The sequence below is a fragment of the Micropterus dolomieu genome, linkage group LG13 (genome assembly GCF_021292245.1).
Source record: "Micropterus dolomieu isolate WLL.071019.BEF.003 ecotype Adirondacks linkage group LG13, ASM2129224v1, whole genome shotgun sequence".
Lineage (NCBI taxonomy): Eukaryota > Metazoa > Chordata > Actinopteri > Centrarchiformes > Centrarchidae > Micropterus > Micropterus dolomieu.
This window is the reverse complement of record NC_060162.1, coordinates 27,193,449-27,218,166: the sequence shown is the minus strand read 5'-3', so window position 1 is coordinate 27,218,166 and position 24,718 is coordinate 27,193,449. Positions and strand designations below refer to the sequence as shown.

General features: G+C 39.7%; 1 protein-coding gene and 1 long non-coding RNA gene across 2 annotated transcripts in view; one reads left to right on the top strand and one right to left on the bottom strand.

Moving 5' to 3' along the window:
• The window catches only part of dcc (DCC netrin 1 receptor), a 370,318-nt gene extending 354,064 nt beyond the window's left edge, over positions 1-16,254 (top strand). Inside the window, exon 31 of the mRNA XM_046066250.1 lies at positions 12,615-16,254. Coding sequence (XP_045922206.1) covers positions 12,615-12,704 — 90 coding nt within the window. The 3' untranslated portion in view covers positions 12,705-16,254. The remainder of the gene's footprint in view (positions 1-12,614) is intronic.
• On the bottom strand, positions 13,402-24,481 carry LOC123981438. The gene is made up of 6 exons (XR_006827767.1): positions 23,813-24,481; positions 20,321-20,422; positions 17,769-17,858; positions 15,848-16,113; positions 13,974-14,049; positions 13,402-13,495 (listed from the first exon to the last, which is right to left on the bottom strand). It is a non-coding gene; the product is annotated as an uncharacterized LOC123981438 (long non-coding RNA).
• Positions 24,482-24,718: the final 237 nt, after the last annotated feature.

The following is a 24,718-nucleotide window of genomic DNA, read 5'->3' as shown; positions in this document are numbered from 1 at the left end:
CAAACCTATAACATGCACAAAAGATATATAAAATATATATATATAAAAGATATATAACTCAATAAAGGAGAGAGGAAAAGCCAAAAACCATAATACCACCTCTTTAAGGTACTGCAAATCTTAACTAGCATACAGGTAAAGGAGGGTGTCCTCATGAGGTACAATGACAGCATCAGTCGATTGTTCAAATGCCTAAACGACCTACTAGACAACGACTACAAGTGGCTGTGTGAGTTATGGCTTGGCCAAAGAGGCGACAGAAAATACTTTATTTTTATTGAAGGTGGTGACAAACAACATATTCTTTCACTATGTTTAGAGAAGAAACTCTAAGTTTCTTCTCTGCTGGGTTTGTGGACAGTGGATTTTGGAATACACCTCACTTTTCCATTTTCTAAACTTCAAAAAAGAACTAGGATGGCTAGAGTAAAAACACACTTGTCTCCTCTTTGACTGGCTTAATTTCTCTGTGTCATGAAGACTGTTGACTTTAAAGGACGCTTAAATCTGTTCTTTGATGTAATGTACTGCTGTTGCGTCTGTTCCAGGTGTTTTGTTTCACAGGGAGGAGAATGGATGTTTATTGATCAGGAAGTGAAGGAGTGCAAAGCAGGGAAAAGAAGGAGGGGATTTGTGGGTATACGAAGCCTTGAGGATGTGTTCAGACATCACAAGGCTGTTCAGGGAATTAGAGAGGAGATCAAAAAACAGACATACCTCTCTTTGTCTCCTACTTTTCCTCTTCCATGTTATTTTCTTTCACTTTTTGTCTCGCCTTGGAGAGGGGTATCCTTAAACTTGACTTCCTGAATGTTGTTTTCTGTCGTGGAGAGAAAGCAGTTAGTAAATGTATTTATTGATTTATTTTCTTGTTCATTCATGTGTTTCTTCTGTTGCTTGGATGTTTGTTTTCTTTTGTCTCTGGTCAATTTGTTTCCTTGCTTTTTCACTCATTTGTCTATTTTCTGGTTTGCATTTTTGTGCAAGTTATTTAGTTAAAAATGGTTCTGAAAAATTCAGAGACATTCAGAGAAATGTATGGACAGACAACAACTAAACAATGGAATAGATGAATGGATTGATGGATGGTCAGACAGATGACCCGATGGCTCAGGCCTCTTATCTGTTTCCTGTTCAGTGGTTCACTTAGTTGCATGTAAACTTGTCATCTAGATGAATCAATAGCAGCTATTATGGTCTCTCTGAAATTACATTTGCCACTGTCTCTCTCTCTGTTTCGGCTGAGTGAATTTATTCTGGGCTAACTTGTCTTTCAAATCTTGACTTGCCGCTTAATTGCTGTCCAAGTTTGTTTTGTTTTTGCTCAGAAGTTCTGTTGTTAAAGAACTTCCATAAAACTAGAAAAATTTATGAGATCACCATGTCAGAAACAAAGCAAGGTTTCAAATGTTGAGCATCAGATTTTTTCTGATCCAAAGTTTATATGATAATTTTTACTCTTCTTTCTGTCTCGCCCAGGTGCAAGCCTTCCGAAACCCCAGGTGAAGACTGCCTCTCTGGGTCAGGCCGGTAAGGCTCGCTCCCCTCTGCTGCCAGTCTCAGTCCCTACAGCGCCAGACTTACCGGAGGAGGGAGGAACAAAACCTGCCGAGGATTCAGCTGCTAACGTATGTCTACATGGAGTGAATGTTGTGGCAACTGCTGCTGATTTAGTTTTTACTATACAAAATGTTCTTTTCTCACACTATAAACAAATCCTCTATACTTTGAATTTTTGTGTATAGCGGTATGTCATCTGTATGCTTCTAAACTTTCTCTTTGTTCTGAAAGTCATCATTGGGCCAAAGAGTGTGCATGACAAACACTGACATTGTTGGATTTGGTCTTATGTCTTAATCTAAATTTCAGTGGATAAAGGTACCCCCTTTAGCCCTTGACAGAAACTAAGCAAGTATGCTTACGTCTGTGGCTCTGAACTTTCTCTTTAACCAGATCACACACATTTAGGCTGTGTTATCTCCTTTTGATAACTTATGTCATATTTTCTCACTTCCATCCGCTGAGCTCCCTCGATTCCCACTCTGAAAACCTCTGGTTTAGAGAACATCGTCATTTCATAAGATTGTTAGCTTTTTACTGTAGCCGTTGCCACGGGAAACATGAAACAGAAACAGCTGTGAGAACAAATTGATAAAATCAGTGGTCTTTGAGCTTAGCGTCTAGGATTAACTTCAGTCCAGATGCGGAGGTTTTCTACAACTCGTATAAATCTAAAAATGTTCCACATCTTATAATCCATCTGGAGCTTTCTCAGTAAATTGAGTGTGTCCCAAACTTCATATGCTCCTGAAACAACATAAATGTTACTCTGCAGTGTTCAGGAGGCCTGAGAACAGAGGTGGATCTGCAACTGCTGTGTCTTAAAGGTCCTGACTGGCATTTGGATTTAGACACAAAAACTGTAGCCTCAGAGTGGTCAAATGATGTTACAGTCCTGCTGGTATGGATAAATTGATACTAACACATAATACCAACTGACACAGTGTCACTTACTACAGAAGCCAGAATTATAGAGAATGAACCTTTAATTGACAAACATGTTATTTTCCAGACTGTCTGGAGGTACAACTACCAACCTCATTTTGCATACTAATATAATTTGCATATCAATAAGGCAGTAGTAATAGTAATTGTAGTAAAATAATTAATATTTGCTAGTACTAGCTGCCACAGGAGCAGTAATGATTGTAGATGTGTAGATTTGATATTTGGCGTCTAGGCTCTGACCTCTTCACTCCATGAGAGGAAACACTCAGCTCAGCACAGCAGGGAGTAAGGGGTGATCATAATAACTTTCCCCCTTAGAGGACTGTGGACTGAGGATGCTAGTGGAGGTGGGGCACGCTGTATGAACAGCAACAGCAGAGAAAGTGACGGCTCATTGAGATTTCTGCTAAAGTACTTCAACAAAAACAGGATGATTTTGTAAATTCTCTAATATCCTAGACATGGTTTCATTGTGTCTCTCTATCAGAGGTTGTTTGCCTGCGTCACCTTAAAAGCTGACATTTTGGAGACATAACATTTTTATCCAATTATATTTATCTACTGTCGAATTTTAAATGTGAAATAATGGCACAATGGAGAAGACTATGCCTTTGGTGTGAGAGACCCGCGTTCAATCCCCCACTGTAATGCATCCACCATTGTGTCCCTGAGCAAGACACTTAACCCCTAGTTGCTCCAGAGGCGTGCGACCTCTGACATTAATAGCAATTTTAAGTAGCTTTGGATAAAAGTGTCAGCTAATTATAAATGTAATAATAAAATCATTTTCACAGCTCTAGCACCATTAGACAGCAACAGAGCCAAGCTAAACACACCACTCTGTTTCTGTTTTAAACCCAAGTATTGTTTGCATTCACTAACAAATGTTTGTTTCCTCTATTATGCAGTTTTATTATATTGCTGTTAAGCTACAATCAATGAAAGTTTCACAATAAAAGTCTACATTGGCTCAGATTGCATAAACCCTCCAGCAGACTTTTAATTTGAAACATCTGCAGGAAGTGCTAAGTTTCACTGACGGTACCTTAACAGCTAACAAAAACATTTCAGAGTAGAGGTTATCAAAAATAATTAGTGAATAAAAACAGTATTTGTGTTGTGGTGAGTGTAACATGATTGTTGTTGTACTGATGCAATTAGTTCTGTGGAAATGTATGTTGTAGTGAATTTATCAGACAACATGCTAACATGGGGCTGTCAGTTTGCATCAAATCAGAAACCAGGTAGCCTTCTTCCATAAATATGATCAAATATATTTATAGAACAGGGGAAGTAGCAGAACCTCCCAACTGGTGGTTGCCCACCTGAAGGCAGGGGTGGGCGGCCAAGTGAGGGTGCCACACTTCCCTCAAAAAAATGTTTATTATCAGTATTAGTATGATTTTTTTTGATAATTTATGAAATTATTCAACTTTTCAAGACAAAGTGTCCCACCTGAATATAATAGTCAAGTTCCGTGGGGTACCGTCAATTCTTTTGAGTTGGGAAGTCATTCTTTTGATTTCTGGGTGTTCATCAGCTTTTAAGCCGTAATGTGGAAACATGGATGCTAAAAAGAAGATGGGTTGTATGTAACACGTTGATAGCTTTTTCCACTAAAATATTGCTTTGTGGTTGGAATTTTTTTTTTTCCAATTATTATCACAAGTCATCATAGTTAACGTTACCTCAACTCAGAAGAGCAACTGGATCATGTCATTAAGAGAAATACAGCTCAGTCATCACAGTACTCCGGATACATTCATAGGCAACTAAAGAAATGCTATTTAACAGCTGGTCTGCTTGATTTTTTGGTACTGCTGAAATTTCAGTAAATATATAAATTACAGTATGTAGCGAAGTCATCGGCCTCTAAACTGAAATGGACACAGCTGGATGAGTTGGAGTACTGGTTTACAGCTCTGTAGTGTAGCAGGTGTCAGATGTACGAACATGAGTCATAGAAAAATCTTAAATATCCAGTGAAGACTAAAGGCAGAACACAGATTCAGAAAATACAAAATAGAAGAGGAGAACAGAGAGGTAGGCAGGTGGATGGTGGAACCGACTGAGATGAGAGTGACAGAGGTGGGATGAAGGTATCCACACACACACAGATACCACACACACCTGCTCAGCTTTGTCACTACACCTGTTTCCTTCCTTTCAGTGTGCCGGCGGCCATTCAGCTGCAGAATAAAACAGAGTTCATTAGTGACCGAGACTGAGGCAAAGGAAGAGAGGAGGGAGACAAATGAGAAGAAGATGATAAGGAGGAGGGGGTAGAGGAATAAGAGAGAAGAGGGGAGAGGGAAAAGGAAAGAAGAGAATATAGGATGGAGAGGAGGCGGTGGGAGAGGAGTAACTGCAGTAAAACTAGTGTGAAAGAGAAGATGGGCATGGAACAGGGCTTTTCAAAATCTGGGACTGTGGGCCTGCCCGGCGGAGAAGACATCCCTCCACCCCCCCTCAGTTTACTTGCTAAGTTTCGCTCAATTCCTGGATGCCTGAATCATGACTACGTTTTCTAATTCCATAGAGACTCCACAATTGAACCAAAATAGCCTAATATTACTGGGACATAAAATCAGATCACACAAATACATAAAAAGATCTGTCCTAAGGCATGTAGCAGTCTCTGACTCTGAGAAAGTGGTAGAATTCCCCAAATCTTTTGTAATTCTGAACTGTCTTTACCATATCACACACAGTTAGGCTATGTGATCTCCTTATGATAACTAGTAATAATGTAATAAGTAATGTAACACTTCACCTCCACCGAAACTTCTGGTAGAAAAGAAAGAAGGGGGATGTAGAGGAGGGTGAGGGAGGACAAAAAGAGGCGATGGGACGTAGAAGAAGAGCAGACAGAGACTACAGAAAGGATAAGGTGGGAGGTGGGGGGAGGAGAAAAGGAAACATAGAGGAGGACAGCAGAAAGGAAGAGGAGTAGAGGAAGGAGATGGTGAACAAGAAAGAAAGTAAGGACAGAAAGGAGGGAGACGGAGGAGAGACAAAGGTGAGTCATGAAAACAGGAGGAGAAGGGGGTGAGGAAAAAAGAACAAACAGAAAAGGGTGAGGAAGAGGATGTGCAGACTGGAAAATGGGGAGGAAAAAGAAAGAGGAGAGGGGAGGGGATGAGGGGGGATAATTGGTAGATGGAGGGATGAAGAGGGAGAATAGGAAGTGAGGATGGTGGGAGGAGATGAAGAGGTTGACTGAGAGGAGAGAAGTAAGGGGGAGGAGAGGAGGCAGGGGGAGGCAGAAGATGCCAAGTAGAGAGGTAAATGAGTGGACGTTGGGACTAAAATATTCATATGAGATTCAATGACAGTTGGACAGGAGAAGGCATTGCCATGGTAACGAGGAGAGAGGAGAGGACAGGGGAGGAGAGGGGAGAGAAGGACTCAAGGAGAGGAGAGGTGTAAGGAAGGAAAGGGTAGAAGAGCAGGAGGTGTCGCTGTAGCAACAGGAAGAGGGAGGGATGCTCCAGGATGAGGAAGGACAGAAGGAAAGAGCAGGAGGAAAGAGATGAAACAAAAACAGAGGAGAGGAGAGCAAAAATAATAATTTATTTTTTATAAAAATTAAGCAACAAAATGACAGAATTTATGACTACTTGGGTCATGGGTTTCATACATTTTCTGTAATACAGATGCAAAACATCTAAAAGCAAAAATCTAATCAGATGGGGGATCCTGGGACAGAATCTTATCAAACGGGGTCCCTGGTCTAATTTGTGTCATTTTAGGTGTCCTTGACGTGGAAAAAGTTTGAGAACCAGGAAAGCGATGAGAGAAAAACGGAGAAGAGGAGAGGATGTGGAAGGGAAGGCGGGTAGCCATGACAACGGGCGGAGAGGGCTGCTTTATGAGGGACAGACAAGGAGGAGCAGGAAGGGGAGGCAGGGACAGGAGAGAGGAAAGGAGAGAAGAAGAGGGGAGGGCAGAGGAGAGGATAGAAGGAAGGAGAGAGATAGAGAAGATGAGAGGAGGTGAGAGCAAGAAAATCAGGACAGGAGCAAAATAACTGATAAGGAGGAGAGAGAAAGAGGTGTTAAAGGTCAGCAGGTCTTTCTCTTCATCTGCTGTTCTATCTCTGTAATTGATCTAGTATTTTACCATCAGTCCTCGGCTTATCACACGTACACACACACAGTGCTAGTTAATGAACTGTGACACGCAGTGTGAGTGAATAATGCACAATGGGCCTTTTATTATGTTGTTACACCAGTGACATATTTTAATGCTGCACAGTTGGAGAGGATGAGATGGATAGTAATTCAGACTTTCCTACAGTGTCCTACACTGTAGCCCATTGGTTCCGACTGAAAATAAAATAAATCTTAAAACCTTAAACCAAACTCCAGGTTTGAAACACGTGTTTTATGCTCTGTGTTTGTTTTGATACATAAGAAGGAAGGACAAAGGGCCTTCTGAACTGTGTTTGCTCCTGGCCTCAGTCTGATCAGAACAGCGGGTCAGAGGTTCACACACATTCAAAATATATCAGCTGTAGAGCTCAGAGTTGTGAAGTTCAGGCTTTCTGACAGTGGGGAAGGTCACTGAACACATTTATTATACACACAGTTATTATAAACTCATTGAGGTAACACTTTGAAAGTGTCTCGATGCTTTAATCTGAGCTACTTGCTTCCAGTTATTATTATTAATATATATATATATGGTTATTATTACACCTTGTGGTAGTAGTCGTATTAGTAAGTAGCTCAGTATTGGATCTATTTTGTAATACAGACAATCCTGGTGCGGATTAAAATCAGTACATTTACTCTCTTCCTGTCATTTAACAGGTTAGCTAATAATGTTATGACTGCTGCTTCAGTTTGACTTATTTGTGTTGCTCATTTTGCCCCACTGTCCCTCCTATCATCCTCTCCTCACTCCCTCCAGGCCCCTGCCTTTCAAAAGAACTTTCCATCTCGCCACACCGACGGCTGCGTTTCATTAGTAGCTCAGAAACAAAACAATGTGGCTCCTGCCTCCCACATCTTGCAGTAACAGATATCTGCAACATCATTTCATCTTGTCACTACTCTAATTCAAGATATCTGTAATTACATTTTGACTCTGCAGAATGAAAGTTAGATATTTCCAATTTGAGATATCAATATCTATATATCTATAACTTGATAACAGACATCTACAATTAAATAATGTTCAGAATTCCAGTTTTAGATATCTATGTCATTCTGACTAGTTAAAACTTAATGGAAGATATCTCAAAAAGAACATATAGATTGTGTCTTGAATTTAGGAGAACTAAATAGATCTTTAACTGGAATTATGACTTGGCAGAATTAAACTGGAGATATCTGAAACTGGAATTACAGCTGGTCCTAATACATTTGTAGATATACACCAGGACTGGACAGTGGTAGAAATGTCAACATTTGACTGGGGAAAACATACTCTGGTGGGGACTGGAAAATAAGAATAATCAGTAAAATAAACAGCATCGCCAGGTCATATATGAACAGGTAATATGAACAACATTACTTCCTTTACTGTTCAGTCTTCTGTAAACGGTCTGATATTAGCTAACATTAGCTTTGTCAGTTAGCTGGTTCAGTTAGATACACAGAATTTATACTTTAGTTATTGGGTGTAAATATCGAGTAACAACTCATCTCCAAGTAAGATTTAGTTTGGGTGGTGCAGCTTTGTTTTAATGTAGTGATGCGTAAATCTCACCTTAGTAAACGCCTCTGTTAGAACTAAGCCAACTTGCGAAGAGCTGGCGCAGCTGACTCCAGGTAATCACAAATTTGGAACAACTTCTCCTTCAGAACCAGCTTTCACTAGTAACAAGTTATTCTGTATTGTGATCCTTCAGTGCAGAGATTTAACAGTTTAACATGTAGGAGTTTCAGAGACCAACTTTAGGAAAGCCTTTGGAATATGTGGGTGGAAACCTTGAGACATGTAAGCTCTGTCTGTGTCAGTGTGAAGCGGAGTTTACATGTGCTCTTCACAGGTTCTGGGATGAACCTCCGACGGATTAAAGAGGAGCGTGAATCAGGTCAGCAGGCCGACAGAGATAACAGGATATCAGAGAGAAACATGGGGCATCGACGGCCGTTTTATCCCATTGATGAAGCGTTTACAGACTCAGTTAAACTCTGCTGCTACTGGTCGACAAATGAGATCAGGAGGTCACTGAGATTTTCTACACTTTTATTATTTTTACAGAAGCCTTTTTGTCTGTGGAAAGTGGAAAGTACCTGGCAGTGTGGGGTTTCTAGATGAGCTTTCATGGTCTCATTCAGAGTTAAAGTGGAGGAGGTCAGATGGTCACACTCTGTGTGTATTTCACAGATAAAGGAAACTTTACAGGTGCCGTGTGTCCTTTTGCTTCCTGTAATGTGAATCTCCACAGCATTTATGTCTTTAAAATGATGTCTTTATGTATGAAGAGAGATTTATGTCACCTGCTGAAATGGCACAGTTGAAAATTAAAAACACAGGATCCAGAGCAGAAAAGGCATTTTTAAAGACTTTTATAACCCATTATTTAAATGTTGATTTCAACAAAAACATGTAATAAACAGTAGGCTACCATCGCAGATTAAATTACACAAAAAAATATTTAGGTATTAGGTATATTTCTCACCATTTAGGTCTGTCTGAGTAAAACAAAAGGAATCTTTGTATTTAAATGTGTAATATAGTTTAGCGAGTGTGAACCATAACACCCCCTTAAAGTTGGCATAGGTCATTTAAGTCCCCTGTTTAGCATTTATAATCAGTATATTAAGATTTTATGAATGTTTAACGCACTATAATGCAGTTTTAAGCAGATATAAGTGTTCATTAATGTATTTATCGAGTACTATAACTCTTTCTGTGGGTGAATGCTCATATATAAACAGATCCTGAATGACAATAGTAATAACTATTTATAGTAATATAAAATATGTCCTCATTGGAAAAGATGTGATTGTTAACTTACTGCACATTAATTAACACATAATATTGACAGTGTGTTATAATCCATTTATTCACTGTTTGTATTCTCATGATAAATACTAAATAGCACAAAGTAAAGTGTTTACCGCAAAGTACTCACTCGAATAATAACACAGAAGAAGAACATATCACACACGAAGCATCAGAAATGTTGTGTTGTGGAAATATATTTTAAACTGCTTTAAATCTTTTACAAGATTATTAATTTAATATGCTTTGGCTGTGAAAGTATGACCTAGCTCTCTGTTGGTTGTTAGTGGACTGGCTGCGGCTGGTGGATGCAGGATGTTTGTTAACTGTTACTGAATTCTGCTGTAATTGGGCCCCACTGATCATTTAAATGGAGGCGATATAAAAAAAATCTATATATGACTGGAGGGGGAGCTAAGTTGTCTCAATGGATCCAACATGACTGGTCAGGTTAAAAGCTTTAACTGGACCAGACTGATATCTGATTTTCAAATCTGGATCAGACACATTTGCTGTACATGCAATACCAAGTGTTGTATACATTAGTAAGTGCAGGTTTTGTTGTTTGTGTTTTTACTGTACCTGCATTTGGTAACAGGGCTTTAATAAGTGACTTTTTCACTGGAGTTCTACCATGATAATTATGCAGGATCAGTGCATTATAATGAAGGATTCGTACATCGACTTTGTACAGGGATAATGCAGTTAAGTACATGGAGAAAGTTGTGTGCATGGACACAAACCTTTCAGTGTAAGTGTGAGGAATACTTCCGCTGAGCCTTTATCGGTTTTCCACAGCGTTCTGAGGAGAATATTGAATATTTTTTTTCCAACTACAAAGTCAAACTCTGCATGAAGGCTACGCTCAATATAACACACTAAGAGAGTGTGTATGTGAGAGATGTGCACTTGACTGTCACACACACATACACAGAAATGGAGGTACTTAAGCTGGCTCACTCAGAGGTGAGTTTGTACAGCTGGACCGAACACAACATTACACAGTGATCACAGAATCTCTGCAGGAAAGAAGTGTTGCCGTTCACACTGTGTGTGCATCCTGAAATGAATGCAGGCCAGTGACAGCAACAAGTCTAATGTGTTTGATGTGGTTGACTTGGAGGCAAACTGTTATCAAGCCTGATGTGACACAGTTGGAGAACATGGATATTATCACTGGTTTTACACTTGATTTAGCTCGTTAACTGTAAATCCTGTGAACGTTGCATTCCTGATCATTTTCCAACTTTTAATTCTGTTTTCCTTCCTTCAGGCAGCCATTGGTTTCAGTTCAGTCAACTCACAGAGATTTGAAACCTGCTGCTGATAGATAATCCATCACAGCCAACATAAATCACTTTTTATTTTATTCAGGTGCAGATTGAACAGTCTGCACTGCCCTGCCATGCAACAATAACTGAACTTTCAAAGAAATAAAAACAGACATGACGTTCATTGTGATAGATTAGGTATCTGCAGATATCTGCATTTTTGTGTGAGTTGACTTGAAAATGAATGAATGAGTCACTGAATGTAAAAGAAATACATAAAAAATCATACTCAGAGTCATGTACCACTTTACCCAGCAGCCAGTTTGGAGTAAATCAAGAACGACTCATTAAGAAAGTAGTATATTAAATAATTATTACCTAATGAATCATTAATAAATGATCTCCTAGTCTGTTATACGTTATAAGGAAACAACTCCCTGTAGGTTACAGGAAAAACAGGAAGTGATGTCATATCTCCACCTAGGTCTGTCCGATTAACACGAAACTTGGGTCAGTACTTTCCCATGCCCCACTGAGGCTGTGTGCAAACATTGGCACCAATCGGCCACTAGGTGGCGCTTTTGTTGCAATATCATGAAATAAGCAAACCTCCTTTTTATAACCCCTCCCAGGCTGAGAGTCAGATATGCACCAAACTTTGCACATATAATCTATGGACTCTCTTACTCACAAGTTATTAAAGGAATTTTGATACTCCAAAAAACACAAAAGTTATAAAGTAAAATGTTGTACTATACAAAGAAAGGGATGTCTGGTCGATAACCATGAAAGTTCCTTAGTAACCACTCAAATTGTTGTGTACTGTACTGTTGTGTTAGCACAGAAATGTAGAAACAGTTGGTAGCAACTATGTGTTTTACGTCCTTTCTTCACTGGTTTGGTTCAGCATGTTTTAGCTGAGTCACAGCATACTAATGCCCACTGAACCCTCACAGTAAGGCCAAACTATGACAATAACTGTCACCCCAGTAAACTGTGGTGGTCATGTGGGTGACAGGAAGCACTGATGTGGTGATTAATAGTTCATGACATCTACGTAGATGTCCGGGTTAAATTCAGGCTAGATGGATTCAAAAGTGAAACCATCCAGGTCACATTCCTCAATTTTGCCTTTGATGATCCTCTGTGATGTAAAAATGGATTTGCGTCCTGGTCATAGTTAAGGAGCACAAAAGCACTGCGGAACATCTCTCCTGTGTGTCTACTGTCAGCCAAAGTGGCAGTCATACTGGACGACGATTTTTGTTCAGTACTATTTTTGCTAGCATTCACTAACAACATCAGTATCACGTTTAAGTATTTCATTGCATTTATCTTTCAACCAAATTTTGCCTGGGTTTAATGTAGATGTCTTTTGACCTGCGAATCATCAAATTTACTTGAGAGCGGAATCTGTATTTTTTAAAGGCTTATTATGTTCAGCTTTCAGTAGTTTAGTAGTTGTGGATAGTAGGAGTTAAGCTGCATTCCTACAGTTCTGTTATGACCTTCATCTAATTTCACTGTTTTCTGATCCACTGTGTTTTGTCCGGTTGTCAGAGCTGCAGTCTTTTGCTGTGTTAAGCTAAAAGATTTCCTCTGGCAAATGACCGGAAGGCTTTCATTGTGAAGTAGCTACTGGAAATATCGTCTTTGTCGCAGAGGTTATCCACCAACCAACTGCTACGTCCTTGATCTTTAATGATTGGTCTACATGTAAATTTGGATTTTTCCCTTTAGCAATTGGTTTAACGTAAGATTTTTTATCTCCAAAAAACAAACAAAGATGGTGGTGAGCTGCAATCCCAAACTCCAGACTTCAAAAACACACCTTCAGCTCATGGTCATTGTCATTTTTTTTTTTTTGCCTTTCAGGTTTACGAGCAGGACGACCTTTCTGAGCAGATGGCGAGTCTAGAAGGGCTGATGAAGCAGCTCAACGCCATTACTGGCTCCGCCTTCTAACCTCTGACCCCAACCCAGCCCAGCCCTCAACCATGGTCCAGTCTGGAACCCTTCTTTAAGCCTTGATATCACCTGCTGTCCATTCACTAAGGGCGGCAACAGGTCAATCTGGGTTTGAAGATGCCTCTGTGCAGACATCCACCTGTGCTGGGTTGAGTTTGTTTGGTTTCTACTGGTCTCGGTCAGTGTCTACTGTTTGGGACCAGGACCGGATCGAAGGAAATTAAACAAAGGATAAACACTACAGCAGCACAGCATCAACTCCAAGAACAGGACATGGGTGGAGGGGCTTCAAACTGAAACCCCTGCAGACTCTCCAACCTCAAACACAAAACTAGAAAAACACAATGCCTAGCGCCTTGACTTAATGATACAGGATGATGGGATTATCACAAAAAAGAAGACAAAGTTATAAGATCCCTCCTGTTTCTCTTCTTTGTGGTATTTATTAGCGTCCTCCTCCGCTGAGTTATCCGCAACTCAGTTACTGTGACTGTACCTCACTTATTTTTCATGATCGCTGTTGGAAGTATCGCGTTTATATTTTGTTTTTTGTTTGGGTATTCCAACTTTGTCAGTCACAGGATGTGTATATGATTTGAAAATACAACCAGTACCTAGAGTAAGAAATAGATAACACATCCTCAGCCACCAAAGTATTGTTTTTTTTTTGACACATGGATCCTGGATATCTCTCTTTCTTCTCTTCTTTCTCCCTCTGGAACAAAACCGTCTGGTTTCACTGAACCGACCATCAGACGTGACCCATGCAGCCCTTCCACCTCTGGACCCTGAGGTTCATTAAAAAATAAAGGGATTACAAAGTAGATTTTGGCTGAATAGAAACATGTGTGAGAACCTACTAGACCAGTCTGAATCATCTGGATCTGGATCTGGCTGACTCTACTCTTACAGGACTGTATAGAAACCTCTATAGACTCCCACAGTCTGTTGCTGCTCTTTACCAAGCCTTTACTCTCTCTGACCCAGACAAACTCCAATCTTTAGCTACAAGGACTCATGTTGTTGCCAAATTCTCATCTTGGAAAGCTTATTGTAACCTTTTTTTGTTTTTGCTCCTTGTTCAAGTCTGTCTCAGTCCCAAACAAGGACGTCATTGGAAAGCAGTAAGATGACGGAACAAATTTGACAAGAAATCTGGTTTTAGAGTGGTAGGACCTATCCCATCCTGGACAAATGAAGGTTGGCTTTGAATGGTACATGATCATTGGTGTTTTTTAGTAACGTGTTAAAATTTGATCTTAACACCTTGTTCACAGTGCGTCAGGTTGTACTGTGTAGATGTCACCTTCAGTGCATCGCGTTGTCCCCTGCTGGTTGGCACCTATTCATGTGTTCACAAAAGAGGCACAAAAAGGCACAGTCACCAAAGCAAGGTTACAGTAAATTAATTAGAAACACTGGCAAAACACAATTTAGCATCTTGGGAAAGAGGTAACAATGCCATAATCACAAGACAGCGGTTTATTAAATTATTACTTAATAAATGATTAAACTCTTATCTCTGGACCAAGGTTATCTTCAAGGACTCTATCTTGTTTATTTCAAGATAACAAACTGTTTAAGTTTGTTATCTTGAAATAACAAGATCATGAAATCGGGAGCTCAATAATAATCCATCTAACACACATTGTATGTAACTAGCAACAAAGGCTTTAATCTATTTACATAAAATAGAACAACAACAAAATATCAAAGAGTCAGAATGAATGGAAATTTGGTGTTACTGTGGTGGAAGAGTAGATTGTGAAGTAGGTGTTACGGCAACAAGATCGAGGATCAAGTTAATATTTTTTATTGAGATTAGAGATGGTAGTGGGCCAGCCGATGATGTTGATGACAATGAGAATAATCGCTTCCATTGTTTTGTTGCACTTTGTGCAGTCTCAGTATGTGTTTGACTGAAGGTGAGTGTGTTGTATTTTGGCCTGCTTTTAAAAAATCCATATACTGTTTGGGACACACATGTACCTCTGTCGACCTTGATTGCCCACATGGGAAAACTGCAAAACCGCCAGCTTCACTTTAAGTTTGCTTCAGGGCGTTTTTATACAAAAATAATACAAAGAAGTAACAGAAACAGAAATATGCATATTCCACAAAGTATATTTTTACATTCGCTGTCCTGTCAGAACTGTTTAATCAGGTTTCTTTTTACACATTTCCAGAGAGCTACTTTAAAGGTCATGAGCCCCCTTGAAAATTGATAATCTACCGCCTTTGAATGCGTCACAAATTGTAATAAAAATTAATTCATTAACTGGTATTTACTTACTTTAAAAATGTGGAATGAGGAAACAATTTGCAGTGAGGGAGCAAAACCTGCAGTGTTGTGGTTTCAGGATGACCTCTGTAACATGAGGTCAGTCAGGACCACAGTGCAGAGACCAGTTCTACTACATTTGTATTGACGGCAGGGGGGGAAAATCTGATTTGGAGAATTAGTGTGAGAATTAATGAGTTGTTAAGGATGATGGGGTTCTTTTTGTTAGTCTTTGTGGAGGCATTTGCTGAGAGAAAATAAATTTGTGAAACCCCAGTAAAGCAGAGTGAGCAAGGTGTGCACTGTAAAAAAAGAAAAAAAAGGAAAAAAAAAAAAAGAAGTCCTAAGAAGTTAATCTGTTCCTGAGTAATAAAATTGTAATTTTTAGACAATTTAAGTGTCCTGCCAGTTGGGTGAGGAACTCTTTTTTTATTCTACTGCAGCAATCCATTTTTCAAAACACCAACCCTCATTTTTACAAATTTCCTCAATCAAGAGAGATGGGAATAAGTTGAATTACCTCCCCCGTTTAAAGCAAAAAATCAGATTTGGAGTCAGAATACGCCAGTGTGCAGAATGGCAGGAACTTAAAATGATAAATGATTCATTAATCAGCTGAGGGGGAAAAACAGGTCATCAGTATGCTCCATATTTGACTGTGTCACCCCAGTCACCATATTGTAATTTTCAGACCTTTATCTTTCTGCGATGAAAGGAAAAAGCCTGAGGGAGACAGAGAGCGGAGGCAGAGGAGGTGAATTGATATTCAGAGGTGGTTTGTATGTGCGAGCTAGGGCACGGAGGAATGAGGCCGGGAATTCATTATAACGCCGTTTCAAATATTATGATTCAAGCTCACGCTCACTGGGCCGTTACAGATGTGAGGAAAAGTCCTGGGGACGGAGGGGATGGAAAGGTAACGTCTCTGTAGAATGAGTTGGGGGATGAAAGGTGAAGGAACGCATGCAAGCAGGCGGCGTGGGGATCAAACTCATCACTGTGTTCGGGCAGATACACCCAGTCTGAGCCGAGTGCTTTCATTCTTGTCCGAGTAGCACTTCTTCTCCTCCTTCAGCAAGCACAGCAGTGCTGCAGACAGACAGGATCCAACGCTGTAGGGCAAGTCTGAAATTTGATTTATAGAAAGAAAATCTGATTTGAGCAGTAAATACTAAATTAAATAGCCTGTTGACACAAGATTTCATGTTTTCAGTTTCAAAAGGGAAGAAAGATGAAAGCAGAGGAAATTGTCAGGGTAAATGGTCATACTGGTGGTTTAACACATTTTAGCTTATTGATTATAAACTATATTTTTAAAAGACTTCTACTGATCAGTTTCTAAATCATCCATCAGTTCTTAGACTGATTCCTTCCCTCAGTTATAGACATCAAACTTCCAGACCTTTGAATCCGCGCCCACATTTCAGATTCAAATAGGTTTCGTTCTGTGCTCAGTGGAGCAAATCATAACCTTACAGGTGGGATCAAGAATAGTGACATCATCAGAGCCAGAAAAATAGCAATGTAAAAAACGTCACTATACAGGTTATTGTAAGTGGACTTACAGAAAGACAACAACTCTTAAATCGACAATTCTTCCCGGCATAAATAGATAACTGCTCCAAGGAACCGTTACAGGGATGGGACACTGCTGACTGGTTAGGCCAAACAACATAAAAAAATGGCCAACTATTTTAAACTAAATACTGAAATGGAATTGAAATGACAATTGTCGCTCAATGTCAGGCTAGTTGACACTCCCTGCAGATATATAATCCTACACTGTCAACATTTAGGGAACTTCATTTTAATCAACGTTATGGGATCATGTTCTGCAACTGACAGCAGGAAAGCTTTCCCTGTTGGTGACTCAGAGATTCGCCTGCTTCTGTGCAGGAAATGGCCAAACATCCTTATCATCATGGCATCCATGTTTGCTTCTTTTAAGCTTTAAGAGCAAAGAGGAAAGTGTAACCTTCCTCAAGTCCTCTGCAAGTTGATTTTCGTAGACATGGTCTGAAGCAAATGGCTAAAAAAGGAAATGACTGTGAAACCTGATGGAGGATTTAGAAAAGATCAGCAGTAGGGAAAGTTCTAGTCTTATATTTAGTGAGTTAAAACATGGAATGGCACCAGTTTGGTTCAGTGTACAACGGACATCTGACGACCTCCATATTGACAAATCAGTCAGTCTGTGTAATTATTATTATTAGCATGTCTGTGTCAACACATTTTAAAGCAATTCTTTAAGGTGATTAAATCAGTTATTGGGTGCCATTTCCCTGCAGCTGTCAAAACTTACTTTGAACGATTGTGGTCATCTTAATTCCACATAATTTGAGAATGTCTGATTAAAATACAATAGGTATTTCTGTTCTGGGTTGTCATAAACACCTACCACGCTAACAGTCTCTGGACACCACACTGTGTTAAACATTTTATTTACTATGATTCATCTGCCCTTGTTGTTGTTGCCGTCGACATAAAAAAGACATCCTACGTGCCTTTACTTTTCACTGAAGCGTTATTTTTCTTCCCCTGTATTTAGTCACTTTATTTGAAGTCTTTGTGAAATGTTAAAATGTGCTCTCTGTTATGTTAATTTGTTCCTCTTGCACAGCCGACACACAGGGAAAGAAAAAGAAAAAATGGGCCGTGTCCCGTTTAAACAGAGACCTAAAAGAAAACTGGGTCTTTTCTTTCAGTGGCATTTCAGCAGCTGTCTGAAAGCAGACACATCAGATGTGCTTAATTTACTGGTGACAAGGATCGCCCTGTACCTGAACTATCACAGATGAGATCCAAACAACTGCCAGTGTGTCCATCAAAATGTCTTTGGGCAAGATTCCCAACCAGCTTTCTCAGTGACTCTGCAAAAAAAAAAAAACAACCTCTTCATAAGTCACTTAGTCTGATCTTCTGTCAGCTGAGTGAGATTGCTTTACTCACTCCCAGTTCATTTTGCCTTGTTTCAGCATTTTATAGAAGTTTGTTTGACATGAGCACGAATAAGGCAGATCAGCAAACTGAAAATAGTTAATTAATGAAACAAGTTGTCTTGCTTGTTCAAAGAAAATGTGATTTTTATCAATAACCAAATATTAAAACTGTGATTTCTTGCAGGGGCAGGGTTAATAACATTAACATTAGGAACTAGTTTAACTTGCTCTGTGAAAGCTGGCAGAAACAACACAGCTGTGCCACTTCAGAGCAGATCTTAAAGATTATTTTTCATTTTTTTTCCCCAGACAGTTGCAGGGAAATGACATCTGTGTAATCTCTGTTTGTATTTAAACCAGTAAACACAAGTCAATCCTCTGGCACCAAAGAGCAGCCAATTGCAGAGGGCCAGTTCTTCACCTGCTTGTCAGACTCATTTACTCATTTGCAGATTGTATAAGGGACTTTGCATATTTTAGTCCATTCATTCCACTCACATCTAAAGTGAAAATCAACTTTTCGAGACTTGTTTGTAGAGCTGAAGAGATGGGTTGATTAGTTGATCAAAAGAAAATGAATCCGCTCTAATTGTGATGATCGATTAATCAAGCAACAATGGCCAACACTTGCTGCCTTTCTGCACAACTGTGGGTTTTGAAGTGTTGAAGTTGTCAGAAGAAGCAAGCAAATTAAAGACATCACCGGGCATTAGAAAACTGTGATGGTTTTTACAGACCAAACGATTACTCATAAGATAATCGACAAATGAAATAATGAAAATAATCTTACAAAGTTATGGTACTGCAGTAAAGATTCATTTGGAACTTACTACTGTACACAACAGTTACATAAAGTAATGGACTGAAACATAAAAAAATAAGAAAAAATCCCCCCAAAACATAACGTTAATAAACCTACATCAACTACATCAGTCAGTGTAGGTAAAATACAGAATATCCTCTTTCATTTTGTCAGCTGTAAGGGAAACTAAAAGGGAACTCACATGCCATGGGATTTTTTTTTAAAGTTTACAAACTGAATCTCAAACCAAACTTCTTGTCTCCGTCTCGAAGGCTTCCCCTCAACAGTCTGACCCCAGCCTCTAACAGCCAGATGTTGGGGGGGGGGGGTTTGTTTTTTCTTGTTGGTTCTACATGTGTATTTTACTGTGGAGAAAAGCGTCGCTGCAGCAGAACTACATTACAGAACGCTGCTTTTTTACAGTGTACAGTTCCACTAGAGTAGTAGTAACTTTTTATAATCAAATTTAATATATTATTATTATTATTATTGGTATTGGTATTATTATCACTTTATTTCGAGTGCTCTTTAAAACTATTATTTATAACCATGTGATATTTCTGCAAATGTAAATTTAGTTTAGCAAAGAACAAAATGAAAAGAGGACCGAAGCGTTTTTTTTTTTTCCTTTATTGCCTTAAAAGGTTTCTGTATTTTTTTAAATAATATTGTAGAAGGGTTATTTACATTTCTTAAGGACACATTGAAATGGTTCGTCACTCTGAGGACACACAGTCACCACCACTGTTTATTTTCAGTCTAGAATCTGTAGATTGATCGCATCTATGCAGTTATCCTTTATAACTATAACGTATATAATGTCCAACATATCCCTACGGTCTGTGTTGTTGGAACACCTCAACAACAGAGGGCAAAGAGGACAGAGCCTGGGTGGAGCTAAGGTGTAGTTGCTTTTTGTAGACTCTTGTTTGAGATAGAAATTCCATCACAGTCAATTTCTAGTCAGTATCGTTCGTCAGTGGTAATGCAGTTGAGAGCAGTGACTGTTTTGAAAACTCCTTTGGTGCATTCAAAGACGCGCTGACATCAGAGATTTGACAGGGAGGTCTGCTGGTAGAGGAACTTTTAAGAATTCCCATTGTCATTTGTCTTTGTTTCATTATTTGTCTTCTGTGTTTGATTATTAGTCTGTATTATTGATGACATAGTTTGTCAGATAAATGCTTTTGGCTACTAAAAAAAACCCTGCAGACCGATGTGATATAGGTGTGATAATCTAAAATTGGTCAGGCTCAAACGTGGTTTGCAGACATGCACAAAAAATGATGAAAGAATCCACTTTCATAATTTTTTCCTTTTTAATAAGGAGCAGATGATGATGAGTTCTCCACTGGAGAGCACCACCATGGAGAGTTTTTAAAACAGTCCCTGCTCACAGATGCATTACCACAATATATTTTTGACCAAAAAACTGGCAGCCTGGAAGGTAGGAAATCAACGTAAAGAGTGATGCTGCTTTGCAGGAAAGGACTATAACATGCAGAGACACACCAGGATGGTCCTTCACAAACACCTTGTCTTCTGTAAAGACTCACCCTGTGGTGACTGTGTGAAACTCAGAAACACCAACCTGATAAGGTAGAAACTGGGGAGGCTCTGCTCCCGCATTTCAAAGGGAAACTCAACTTCATTAACTTCTTTCTTTGGGCGCTTCACTCCTGTGTGGGAACCACTGAGGATCAAAAAAGGGACAAATTACACAGTCAAAAAAGACGAAGTGAGGTTGGTCAGGGATGCTCTGACTTTGAAAGTGGCCTGATGTCGGTGTGAAATCGACTCTGTCAGCTCCAGCACAGACAGTTTCTGGCCGACGGCTCACAAAAAGAAAATAATGGGGTAGAAAAAACTAAAATATGATTTGGACCTCATCTCATCGGGGTGAAAGGGGCCAAATTAAAACAGCCCTTATCTCCTCTCACACAGACAATTACTTCATTTCCAGAACATCATTGTTCAACAGAGGAGCCGACAGTCGGACGGCTCTGAGTAAATACAGATTGTCTCTGTCCTTTAAATAAAATGTCCAATCCTGGAGTCATTATAACCAAATTAGCTTAGTGACTGCAATATTTAAGAGTGTACATTTTGTTCATTTGAGTGAAGGAGAGAAAAGAAGATGATGATGATAATGAAGAAGATTAAGACGATGACGATGATGATGATGATGATGTTGATGTATCTCAGATGAAGTAAAGCGAAGTTTCTATCCACAATGTTGTATACAATTGCTGGTTTTGTAATGCACTGTAGAACAGTCCCATGGTCCTTTTTTATAGAAATGTTATTTCAATGGTGCATTCTTTTTGTTTGATAAATAAAGTTTTGATACAAAAGCAAAAACATTATAAGTATTTATGCATGAATTTCTTCATCAGATGTATGTGTTTGGTAAATAATGCGTGTGCAAGTGAAATGGTGAGGGAGGGAGACTTGAATAAACAGTGGAAAGCAGAGGAAAGTCCTGCTAGCATCCCCTACAGGGTGCAATGGTCATAACAGCTGCATTATGAAAGCGTTGGACAGACCAAACAATTTTCTGAGACCTCTTTGAGGCCAGTAAAAATGTAAAAGTTTTGTCCTGAGGGAGATGTTGAGGAAAGGACATTAAAATATATATTGTTGAAGAGAAGGAATATAGACAATTTAATGACACTACGGCGTAGTGTAGTCTAGTTTTTTCTAGTGAGTATACTATGATTTTTCCCTCCCAGCCTCATACTCCCCCGTCCCAGCGTGACGTCCCATAAGCGCCACTACACTCACTACTACATACAATATGCATGTACATGTAATAGGGAGCATTCTGAAGGACTGCTTAGGCTATGTGTTATCAACAACGCAAAGACTTTAACAGCCAATGACAGTTACAGGTGGGAAAGGGCGTCACTTTGTGTTCAAATGGGGTGGGGACTTTTTAGGGCTCAGGTTAGAGTTGTGACAAAACACTTAGCATATGAGATGTGACAATCCAGAATATTGGGGTCACGAGATCAAGACTACAAGATATTTTAATAGTATTTAAAGAAATATTCATTGATTAGTACACGATTGGGAGGGGGGGGAGGGGGGGTGGGGGTCACAGTGCAAGTTGCATCTATTATTAACAATAATGGAAAGCTGAGGCTTTTCAGTAGCAGTAATAACAATGAACATAGGCCTATGTGCAGTTCTATCACCAAAACTCATTCATTACAGAATATTATTAACAGCGAGGACACCAAAAGTGGTCCACATCCTCTCAGGCTCACTTAAAAAAAAACCATTGTCGATCGTAGGTTATGTACTGTATCAGCCTAAATGCATGAGCAAGCATCCAGGAACTGCTACTACTGTACACACACACACACACACAGCATCCTACATTCATTGATCCACCACATTAACGTTAGTTAACTAATTCTAGATTCAATTCAATAGACCAACAATGCTGTTACAGTTCCGTTAATGATAGCGTAACTGTTTTTCTGCACGTGCATTTATAAGAGCATTATTCAGTCTTTTTACAAAACATCAAATATAGTAATCCTTTACACTACTAGTTACTGGGAAAAGTAATAACATTACAGTAACATCCAGGACTGGTCCTCTAGTTGACTTAAAATTGATCAGAGGTCGCACCTCTGGAGCAGCTAGGGGTTAAGTGTCTTGCTCAGGAACACATTTGTAAATTTGCTGCTGTGGGAATTGAACCCAGAGGCATGTGTCTTATCCACTGTACCATCGCCATCTTACACTCACACAGATGCGACGGCAGAATAGCAGCAGAATGCTTTGCAAAATATTAGCTTAAGCTACAGCGGGAGATTCAGAACAGGTCGTATTGGCACCAAACGATAACAGCAAAGGTGAGAATTAGTGGTGGAGGAACTGCAGCGACAGGATATGGTGAGATAAGTCAAAGTAGTGTCTCAGTCATAACACGGATAGTGGACTAATGGAAACATTCAGAAGAGGAAAATCAGCTGGAAAGAGCTTTGGGAAAAGGAATAGGCATCCAAACCGTTCAGGGGTTAAAAAGGTAAGAAGGATACGCAAGCAGAGAAACGCACAGAGACAGAGTAAGATGGGTCTGTTTTAAAGCTTACATGTTGTATAGATAGCGTGCATTTGTCAGCAACAAGAGAAAGATACTGACACGCAAGGATTTGTGTTGAAAAGTAGTCGGGACATAAGGGCTCAGATTAGGGGTGCGACGATACACTTAGCTCACGAGATGCGGCGATGCAACATAATGCTGTCATGAGTACGAGATGTGACGACAATTTAACAGTATTTAATAGAAATCATCAAGTGGCAAAATGAGTTGGGAGGGAGGTCTCAGGGTCCTCCCCCAGAAAATTTTGAGCATTAAACACTTAATTTCCTGCATTGGAAATGTTTTTATGTATGTTAAAGGAAACACAAAATTCAGGTGGCAGGTGACAATTCAAAATCTATAAGTATTACAGAGTCTAATGCAGTGCAGCTCTCTGGCTTTCTGTGTTACTTTCAGAAACGTTTCTCCTGTAGTTCAACTTTTCTCATGTAATATCATCCCTGCTGAGTCAGCACACATGCAGGCATGATTTAGTCTTCCCTCCTCTTTTGTCACGTTCACAGAGAGAGAGTTTGCATGTCTGCAGGAAGCAAAATTAGAGCCTTCCTTGTAAGAGCCATGACGTGCTCCCAACTCCCCAAAACCTGAACCAGCGGTTTGGTAAACCTCAAGCACAAACCTGCAAAACAAGCCTGAGTCAGCGAGGATACACATGAAGGCACAACCAAGTCCTGAAACGTTTGGTGTTCACTGTGGAGAAGGAAAAGCTAAAACACTCTCTTCCTCTCTCAGCTGGAAAAACTTTCATTTCCTATGCACAGGACAGCAACACCTAACAACCTCCGCAACACGGTTGAGTTTCAGCCATAGACTGTATATAAAAAGGTTTCAGCTCAAGACTTGAAGATGGCCGTTGACCTTAACAACAAGTCTAATGTTCCCACCAGACACAGCCACCATGACTCTCAGATCAGATTCAGTCTTATACTCCAGCAGTCTGAAGAGCGCAATCATCGCTGAACTCACCGCCTGGGAAGATGTGGTCTGCAAAAATATACTCAGCTGGCCACAGATGCCAAACAACGTAGGTGGAAAGTGCGGGTATTGCCACTGGAGATGGCTGCCGATAAGTCATGCTATTGTCTTGCTACTCAGGTCTTTTTTTCCCTGTAGATTCTATTATTTTGATGACTTGTACTTGAGAAGTTGTTTTTGCAGTTTTAAACTCAGCATACCTCCGGTAATGGGTGTGGGGTTCTTTTTATATTGTGGAGATGTTAAAAATGTTTTGTCTCTTTGTGGGCATACTGAACTTTAGGACAGCAGAGAGAGAGATGACTCTTTGAGGAATTCTACAGCAATCTGTTTGGTTCCACTGTCTCCTCTGTATGGAGACTGACGAGCTGCCAGCTGCTGCCTGCAGCCTGACGAGGCGGATGAATGAGGCCTGTGGTGAGCTGGTTGTTAGTGGAGGACAAGGCTGCAGGATAAACTATCTGACAGCTCGTCTCCTTCCTCCATACTGAGATGTCAGCCTCCATCTGCTGCCTGCCAGCCTGACGGACGCCACCAACCAAACAGTGATTAGATCATAAAAAAGGAAGTAAGAAAACACAAATTTGCAAAGTCTGGTTGAGGGCAGGAGGAAACAGTGACTAAACATTTTAGACCAAATGAAACTAACTGTTTAGTGGAAGTACCGGGAGGCTGAAATGTCTAGTTCAAGAAAGTTTGGGTTTACTCTAACTATTCATTCTAAAAAATCATTCTATTCTAATTTTTTATTCAAAATTTTCATTCTATTCTAACTTCAAAGTCAGAATTCTCAGAGTTCTGACTTTAAACTTTAAACTTTAAACTCAGAATTCAAATACATTTTTCACATGTGGCCCTAAACCTCTTCCACAGGAAAGCTTAGGTTTGTGACAGTTT